This window comes from Myxocyprinus asiaticus, chromosome 49, assembly GCF_019703515.2.
Source record: "Myxocyprinus asiaticus isolate MX2 ecotype Aquarium Trade chromosome 49, UBuf_Myxa_2, whole genome shotgun sequence".
Lineage (NCBI taxonomy): Eukaryota > Metazoa > Chordata > Actinopteri > Cypriniformes > Catostomidae > Myxocyprinus > Myxocyprinus asiaticus.
Genome location: NC_059392.1, coordinates 25,735,338 through 25,745,206, shown reverse-complemented (window position 1 = coordinate 25,745,206; position 9,869 = coordinate 25,735,338). Strand labels below are relative to the sequence as shown.

The 9,869-nt window shown below is 38.5% G+C and overlaps 1 protein-coding gene across 2 annotated transcripts; it reads left to right on the top strand.

Annotated features, from left to right (window-relative positions):
* Positions 1–396: 396 nt before the first annotated feature.
* LOC127438364 (alpha-2A adrenergic receptor-like) lies at positions 397–8,035 on the top strand. 2 transcript variants are annotated; one of them, XM_051693902.1, is made up of 3 exons: positions 397–1,762; positions 3,444–4,353; positions 5,374–8,035. In XM_051693902.1, exon 3 carries the CDS (start codon positions 5,506–5,508, stop codon positions 6,691–6,693), a length of 1,188 nt encoding a protein of 395 aa, XP_051549862.1. In that variant the 5' UTR covers positions 397–1,762; positions 3,444–4,353; positions 5,374–5,505; the 3' UTR covers positions 6,694–8,035. The 2 variants fall into 2 exon arrangements, with proteins under 2 accessions (XP_051549862.1, XP_051549863.1); XM_051693903.1 differs by lacking the exon at positions 397–1,762 and having other exon boundaries at positions 3,236–4,353.
* The last annotated feature ends 1,834 nt before the right edge of the window (positions 8,036–9,869 follow it).

Below are 9,869 nucleotides of genomic sequence, written 5' to 3'. Positions count from 1 at the left end.
TCCTACATTTAGGACCATAAAGATTTTATTACATTATTTGCAGGACACTTAAGCACATTTTACCCCCAATTTTTATTATCGCAACACATTCAGACATTTTAGGTTATAATTCCCATTGTTTTCAATGATGAGTCTTTTTTTTAAACTGAAAGAGGCTGTTGTTCAATGATTTTCTATATTAACCCTTAAATGCACGGGTGTTTCACCAAACATCATTACATACTCAGGCCTTTAGAAACCCGGCACATATATTTATCACGAATGGATCTACAAAATGCCCAGATATTGTCAAATTTTCAAAACATTTTCAAAACAGAAAAGAATAGAATATAATATATTCTGATATATTTTGATGTTTTATTTTTCATCTCAAAGAGATGAAACAAATCTAGAACAGGATTCATTACTTCCACACTGAAATTTCATAAGACGCAACTGGTATTGAGTTAAACATAACACACAATCTACACATGTATTTTCTCAGACACTTATTGAGTCTAAATAGTCACACAACTTACATAATTTCAGTAGTACACCCAAATGACAATAGTCATATTATATTGTTCATGTGTTACACTTGCTATAGTTTACTTCCACGTTACTTTTTCAAACAGCAATGTCAACTGTAAATCAAGTCAATCACTGACACATCAGTGCCACCTTGAGTCAGAAATAGCATGTATACCGATGAGCCAAAACATGACCACCTGCCTAATATGCTGTTGTTCCTCCGTGTGCCACCAGAACAGCGCCGAACCGAAGAGGCATGGACTCTCCAAGACCCCTGAAGGTGTCCTGTGGTATCTGGCACCAAGACATTAGCAGCAGATCCTTCAAGTCCTGTAAGTTGTGAGGTGGAGCCGCTGTGGATTGGACTTGTTGGTCCAGCACATCCCACAGATGCTCAATCGGATTGAGATCTGGGTAATTTGGAGGCCAGGGCAACACCTTGAACTCTTCATCATGTTCCTCAAACCATTCCCGAACAATGTGTGCAGTGTGGCAGGGCGCATTATCCTGCTGAAAGAGGCCACTGCCATCAGGGAATACCATTGCCATGAAGGGGTGTACCTGGTCTACAACGATGTTTAGGTTCACCTCCACCGGCTTGTCGTCTTCCAACAGTGCAACCTGGTGCCATCACTTTCCCAGTTAAATGTTGCACATGTACACGGCCGTCCACGTTATGTAAAAGAAACTGGGACTCATCGGTCTAGGCAACCTTCTTCCACTGCTCCAAGTTCCAGTTCCAACGCTTGCATGCCCATTTGGCAGTGGACAGGGGTCATCATGGGCACTCTGACCGGTCTGCGGCTATGCAGCCCCATACACAGCAGGGTGTGATGCACTGTGTGTTGTGACACATTCCTCCCGTAACCATCATTAACATTTTCTGTGATTAGTGCCACAGTAGACCTTATGTCGGTTCGGACCAGACAGGATAGCCTTCATTGCCCTAATGCATCGATGAGCCTTGGGTGCCCAACACCCTGTCGCTGGTTTGTGGTTTGTCCCTCCTCAGACCACTGTCATTAGGTAATCACCACTGCTGACCGGGAGTACCCAACAAGCCTTGGCGTTTCAGAGATGCTCTGACCCAGTCGTCTGGCCATAATAATTTGGCCCTTGTCAAAGTCACTCAGGTCTTTACTCCTGCACTCAACATGTTGACTACGAGAACTGATTGTTCACTTACCATCTAATCTACTCAGACCTTGACATGTGACCTTGTTAGGAGATGATCAATGCTTTCACTTCACCTGTGAGTGGTCATAATGTTTTGGCTCATCAGTGTTTGTTATGTATGTGTACTTGCATATGAGATACTGATAATTCATCAATGTTGATAATTCACTGTTACACAGAAAATCAATGTGATATAGTAGCCATTTGTATGAAAATATTACTCATTTATATTGTAATAAACAAAGAAATATACAGTGCATTCAGAAAGTATTCAGACCCCTTCATTTTTTTTTTTCACATTTTGTTATGTTGCAGCTTTATGCTAAAATGCTTTAAATTATTATTTTTTCACATCAATCTAGACTACATACCCCATAATGACAAAGCAAAAACCAGATTTTTGATAACTTTGCAAATTTATTAAAAAGAAAAAAACTGAAATATCACATTGACATAAATATTCAGACCCTTCATTATGACACTTAAAATTTAGCTCAGGTGTTTCCCATTTCTCTGGATCATCTTTGAGATGTTTCTACACTTTTATTGGAGTCCACCTGTTTCAGTCCACAAATTCAATTGATTGGACATGATTTGGAAAGGCACACACCTGTCTATATAAGGCCTTACAGCTGAAAATGCATATCAGAGCAAAAACCAAGCCATGAGTTCAAAGGAACTGCTCAGAGACAGGATTGTGTCAAGGCACAGATCTGGGGAAGGCTAAAAATAATTTGGTTGCATTGAAGGTTCCCAAGAGCACAGTGACCTCCATAATTCTTAAATGGAAGATGTTTGGAACAATCAGGACTCTTCCTAGAGCTTCCAAGATTCTCTGGTCTGATGAAAGGAAGATTGAACTGTTTGGCCTCAATTCCAAGTGTCATGTCTGGAGGAAACCAGGCACCGCTCATCACCTGTGCAATACCATCCCAACGGTGAAGCATGTTGGTGGCAGCATCATGCTGTGGGGGTGTTTTTCAGCAGCAGGGACTGGGGGACTGGTCAGGGTTGAAGGAATGCTGAACACAGCAAAATACAGAGATATCCTTCATGAAAACCTGGTCCAGAGCACTCAGGACCTCAGACCGGGTAGAAGGTTCACCTTCCAACAGGACAATGACCATAAATACACAGCCAAGACAACACAAGAGTGGTTTAGGGACAACTCTGTGAATGTCCTTGAGTGTCCCAGCCAGAGCCCAGATTTGAACCCAATCGAACATCTCTGGAGAGATCTGAAAATGACTGTCCACCGATAGTCCCCATCCAACCTGACAGAGCTTGAGAGGATCTGCAGAGAAGAATGGCAGAAAATCCCCAAATCCAGGTGTGCAAAGCTTGTCGCATTGAACCCAAAAAGACTTGAGGCTGTAATCGCTGCCAAAGGTGCTTCAACTAAGTACTGAGTTAACGGTCTCAATACTTATGTCAATGTGATATTTCAGTTTTTTTATTTTTAATACATTTGCAAAGTTATCAAAAAACTGGTTTTTGCTTTGTCATTATGGGGTGTGGGGTGTAGATTGATGTGAAAAAAATGAAGGGGTCTGAATACTTTCTGAATGCACCGTATCCTGTGATAGTAAACTTATATAGATCTGAAATAAATCATAAAAATATGATTTATGGAAGCAAGAAGAAAAAAAAGCGATACTATTACACATCTGGGGTCTTTAATGACCCTATACACTTTTTGTAATTAAGCAGTTATAACAAATGTATTTATTTGTTTGTTTGTTTGTGACACTATTCAGAAGAGAAAAGTTGAGGAATACTTAAGAGGTACGGGGGTGGAATGAGGTCCGGTCACTAAAGACCCGAGGTATGCGTTTAAGGGTTAATGACCCTAAAATAGGCTTTATTTTCTATTTGCAAAATATACATTTTGGAGTAAAATAGGACCTTTTTTTTTTTCTTTTTTTTTTTTGACAATCACCCATTAATTAAAAAGATTAGGTACCTGACACAAAAATGAAAATCTGCTCAATATATCTATCAAATGATTTAGAAAGTCCTCATTAGGAATGACTGGAAAAGTCATGGAAATTCATTAAAAAAAATTCATTCATTCATTAAAACTGGTCGGAACCCTTGTATGTGTTTAGCCAGTTGTTTGTCTGTTTTTTTACCCCTCACATCAAGTAAACCATTATTAACCACTAAGAAACAAACACTTTTTGCGTATTCTTTCGTATCCAGATTTAAACCTGCTGTCACTGATTAAAAGAGTTTCAAAAGCGCTTTTGGCGTTTCCACTGCGCCTCGCCCGCGGCTGCTAAGCAACGACAACTCGGAGGCTGGTGTTATGAGAAAGAGGGCGTGTCTCTTATATTCAGCTTAATAAGATGTCATTTAGAACGCAAGTGCGCGCACAATCACGCTCTCTGTCACACACACACAAACAGCGCGCACACGACATGATAATATGATTTCACCTCTATTCTGCGCGCGAGACGGAGTCATAACCTGCGCGCGCACTGCTGAGTTGAGAGCGGATGATGAAGCGCTGTCTTTACACACTCCACCGGGGAGATGCGAGAAATTAATGATGCAGTTCGTCTCATAAAGACCGACTTAGAGAAGTAATGCTTACAAGATGTTTTGAATGGCTTAAGTTTGTGCAACGTTTTAGTTTCCCCCCACCCTCCAAACCCCCCAACCAAGGTAAGGTCTATAATGTACTAGTTGTTTAAATAATTTATATATTTTTATTAATTTTCTGCGTTTCTCGTCCTTGTTTTGCATTATTTTGCTAATTGATTATTTTTTGTATATTCCATTAATTATTAAAGTTAGTTAATATTGAACATGTTTATATTGTTTCTATTTTTTATTCTTTTTATTACTTTTTCCATTTGTTGCTACAGTTCTCTTGTTTTGCATTTTTTTCTAATTGATTATTTGTGTTACCCATTATATTTATTATTTGAATTTATTATTAAAATATTTTAAAAAAATTTAATCTATTAGTTGTTTTAAAATTATTCAAATATATTTATTTTGTTTAATTTTATTATTCCTTTTATTAAGTATTGCTAGAATTCTTCTTTGTTTTGCATTTTTGCTAATTCGTTATTTTGGTATTATCCATTATATTTATTATTAAAATATTTACATTACATTATATATTAGTTGTGTTAATTTATTATTTAAAAAACTATTTTTGCTAAATTTTTCCTTGTTTTGCAGTTTTTACAAATGTATTATTTTAGTGTTATCCATTATATTTATTATTTGAATTTAATATTAAAATATTTTGCATTATATTTTATTTATTAGATGTTTAAAAATATATAATTTAAAATATATATATTTTGTTTAATGTTATTATTCCTTTTTCATTTATTGCTACAATCCCTCTTTGTTTTGCATTTTTTTTTGTTATTTTGTATTATCCATTATATTTATTAAGTTATTATTAAAGCATTTAAATTATTTGTTTTATTTATTAGTTGTGTTAACAATTTAATATTTTTTAATTTCATTATTAATTTTTTTTCATTTATTGCTACATTTCCTTGTTTTGCATTCTTCTACTTATTACTAAAATATTTTACTTTATTTTTATTATGTATTAGTTGTCTTAATAATTTATTATTTAAAAAAATATATTTTTTTAAATAAATTGTATTATTCCTTTTTCTCTATTTCTTAATTGTTAAATTTCTCTTTCTTTATTTTTAGATGTCAAATGACCAAAAATGAGCATCACTTTTGCTCAATGCAAAGATGATCTCAGTAATATGGAAAACATAAACTGTCATCAACTCAAAACATAATTTCTGTTCCACCAAGCCCATATGAGAAGAAGAGACAATGGTGTGTGAAAATGTGACTAATGGGACGGAGAATGGCAGGCCGCCTTACACCCTCTTGTTGGCCCTTCCTCTGAGCGTTCTGGTGGGGCTCCTCATTCTCATCATTGTTTTTGGCAATGTGCTGGTTATCATCGCTGTTTTCACAAGCCGAGCTCTCAGGGCTCCCCAGAACCTGTTTCTGGTCTCGCTGGCATCAGCCGACATTTTGGTGGCCACTTTGGTGATGCCGTTCTCTTTGGCCAATGAGCTGATGGGCTATTGGGCCTTTGGACAGGTGTGGTGCGAAATATATCTTGCCCTGGATGTTCTCTTTTGCACAGCCTCCATCACCCACCTGTGCGCCATCAGTTTGGACAGGTACTGGTCAATCACACAAGCCATCGAGTACAACCTTAAGCGCACACCCCTACGGATCAAGCGCATCATTTTTGTGGTTTGGGTCATTGCTGCCGTAATCTCCTGCCCGCCACTCATTACCATGGAGAAGAACAAAGAGAAGTCCATCTGCAGTATTAATACAGAAAAATGGTACATTATTTCCTCTTCCATTGGCTCATTTTTCCTTCCTTGCATCATCATGGTGCTCGTCTACGTTCGAATCTATCAGATCGCCAAAAAGAGGACCAGAGCGCCCCCTGGAGACCAAAGGACAAAGGAAGTACACCTGAAGGAGAATGATCAGGGTGAGAAGGGCCCTCAAGAGAGACTCAGTAGGGATCCCAATGCTAAGCTGGATGGCGCCAATGACAAGGGCGAAATAAACGGAGTGGACATGGAGGACTCGTCCTCCTCCGACCATAAGGTCACCAACCCCTGCTCCCTCAAGAAGAAGAGCTCCAAAGGAAAGACCAGGTTGAGCCAAATCAAACCAGATGACAAGCCAGAGGTCTGCCAGACCACCAAGACCAGCAGGTGGAAGGGGCGACAGAATCGTGAGAAGCGCTTCACCTTTGTCCTAGCAGTAGTTATTGGCGTATTTGTCATCTGTTGGTTCCCCTTTTTCTTCACGTACACACTGACGGCATTTTGCGACTGCTGTGTGCCTGAGACGCTTTTCAAGTTCTTCTTCTGGTTCGGCTACTGCAACAGCTCCCTTAATCCCATCATATACACCATCTTCAATAATGACTTCAGAAGGTCCTTTAAAAAGATCCTCTGCCGGAGAGATAACAGGCGAGTGGTGTGAATGGGCTACTGGGCCTTTTCTTTCTGTTTTTTGATGTCATAACAGACTGACCAGGACGATCCTACCTAGATCATGTCGCTGTAATATATCACCCGGAGTGTAAGGGAAGTACTTGTGTACAGTAAATCAACCTGTCATGTGTAATTTTACAACAAGAGACTCATGCTTTGTATAAATGTCACAATGCAACCATGCACGGTTATGCAATTACAGCACAATATGTGACGGATTCGTCCATTTCAGAAATGTATTGTTGTGTTGAAGTTCTTAATATGCTGTCTGTGTTATATAGTTTTGTAACTGTGGTATTTTATGATCTAAAAATGTGGAGAGCATCAGTAAGCACATATACAACAACAATAATGCCCTTGATGTTGCTCAAAATGTGAAAAACAATTCAAACTGTGCCAAAGGAATAAGGACTATTGTGACTTTATCTGCCTTTTTGTGCTGTGCTGCAGTACTCATATACAGAGTGTTAAAATACTTGCTGCAATGCCAATTGTCTTCTCACGGGGGCCTCTTTACTTCCCTGACATATTGTGTAATTCATTGTGAACGTGTTGCGATTGTTCGGGGGACAAATCTTCTTTTATCCCTGCCAGTAACAGTTCATTTAAAATCTTGAAATGCACCGTTGGGCAAAAAGATGTTGAGCAGGTCTGACTGGAACCTGATGTGCGAGTGTCACAACAGATTTCTTATGCTTTCAATGTAAATTATATCTGTCATTCCAGATCTAATGGAAGGGTCTTTGGTCTTAAGGGCCTTTTACAGAGATTATTACAGTGATTGCTGGAACTAATAAACCATGTGACAAACAGACCAACATTTCAGCCCTGAAAGATAGGTTACTAAATGAATTTGCACCTGTTCTTCGAACATATGGAGCGTGATCTTTGGGTCTGAATGCACAAAAACACAGAGAGGAATATTCAGCAAGATATCAAATGACTGACAACATGACAACAGAGTGTCTCCAGGTCAAGGCGAGGCCAAACCTCTCATGCGGTTTACATTCCCAGGGGACAGAAGGAGAGATCATCCTAGTGTTGTTAGATATCATGTAGAGTGAGATGGAGCGAGTGTCCACTCCATTTCCTGTTTGACCTGGTAACACGGTTAAAACAAAGGTCTCAAATGACATATATAAACGACCTGTTGCTGTGCATTTTGTCATATCTGAAAAACACAATTGTGGTGTATGACTCAGTTTGATATTGGCTGTTTGTTGTCCTGGTTGTGCTTTCAAAGTGTTTTGCCATTGAGATTTAAAAAACTGTGTTTGCACTCACACTCTGATAGAGAAAAGCACTCAAAATAAATAAATAAATAAATAAAATCCAGAGCTTTTTTGTCTGTTATTATTCTAAGGATTTTCCATCTGTTAGGATAAAAATCCACCCACAGGAATTACATCAGTAATGCATAACCAGCAGCTCTACTGCGAAAAGTACAATTTAGACTTTACAGCTCAAATAACCATTCACTTGCACTGAATGGACCTACAGAGCTGAAATATTTTCTAGAAAATCTTTAGTTTGTGTTCAGCAGAAGAAAGAATATCATATCTGGGACGGCATAAATGATGAGAGAATTTTCAACTATCCTTTTACATTTAAAAACCTCATCTGTTTTGGAGAATATTTCACTCGTTTTTAGCGCCACCCAGTGGATATTTCACTTTGGAACTGCAGAAATATGTGTAAGGAACCACGTAATGTCGTTTAGCAAAAATGTCCATAAGATCAGATTGAGAAATTTGCATTCTTGTTTAAGAGCTTTTATTGATTCTTCTGTACAAACATGTGTGTGGCCAGAACTTCGAAGGTCCGACTCCAGTGGTTAAATCCATATCTTTAGAAGCGATATGATAGGTGTGGGTGAGAAACAGATCAAGACTTAAATGTCCTTTTTACTATAAATCTCCACTTTCACTTCCACATTCATTTTCTTTTGTTTTTGCCAATTCACATTCTTCATGCATATCGCCACCTACTGGGCAGGGAGGAGAATTTATAGTAAAAAAGGACTTAAATATTGATCTGTTGCTCACCCACGCCTATCATATCGCTTCTAAAGACATGGATTTAACCACTGCTGCCTTTATGTGCGTTTTGGATCAACAGCATATCACAGATGCTGCCCATAGAGTTAAACTTAAACTAATCCAGGAACTTTCCTGAACTTTCTCTCTTATCGGTCCCTTGTAAGTCTATGGAACACAATTTTCATTTTCTAAAAAGCACATGCAAATTCCCTTCCACTTTCTGAAAGGTAACAAGTAAACAGGAAGTTTCTGGTATCTGCCAATGATTATCTCATCAAGTTAAATTTGACTTTGGTGTAGCAGTTGACTTTGAGGTTCACCACAGAAATCCAGTGTTTATTTTCGTTTGTTTTGCATGAGATTTTATGTCTTTCTCTTTGTTCCCAGCGCAAATTTGGGAATAGCATTTTACAAGTTGTGTAAAACATTGCCTGCGGTTAAAGCTCCCTAGTGCCGGCGATATATTTATGTGCTTGAGAGAATGTTTAAAGTAAGGTCTTCATTACATGGACCTGTAGCAATTTCATAACCCTTTAACAAACTTACATAAAGGCATAAAATGGTGACTTGAAAGGTATGGCAGAGCATTGCCACCCACAGAGGCAGAGATATGACATGATGTGTGCTGGCGGCGGGTGGGAAGGGTATCAAGACTGTGATGTGAGCGCGAGTGTGGAGATTGGCCATTCTGAAGTGTGAGTGGGAGATGGCAGAGATGGGCATGTGGTGATGGACGTTCAGTAGGTGTGAAGGAGATTGTGTTGATGCTCTTTTGTTTGGGTAGAGTATTAGTTCTTTAGTGAAGTGTGAACAAAGCCCTTAAAGTTCATTTATTACATCACTGCAGGTGAGCACTGAGAGAACAATGCTGCCAATTTTTGTCTTAGCTCCTGTTAATGATTCTAAAAGATTGGAGTCTTATTCATTCTAGAGAAGTGACGAGGCACTTAAAGTCAGCATGAAATCAAAATTGATCCTATTTACTTTCTTAAAATGTTTCTGGTCTTTTTCTGCACAGTTCATTAATGATATACAAATTTTCTCTTCTAAGACATACTTTCGATTACCGCAGAAAGCAATGTTGACTCGTCCCTAACTTGTTAGGTGGTGCGGTTACTCACCTCAA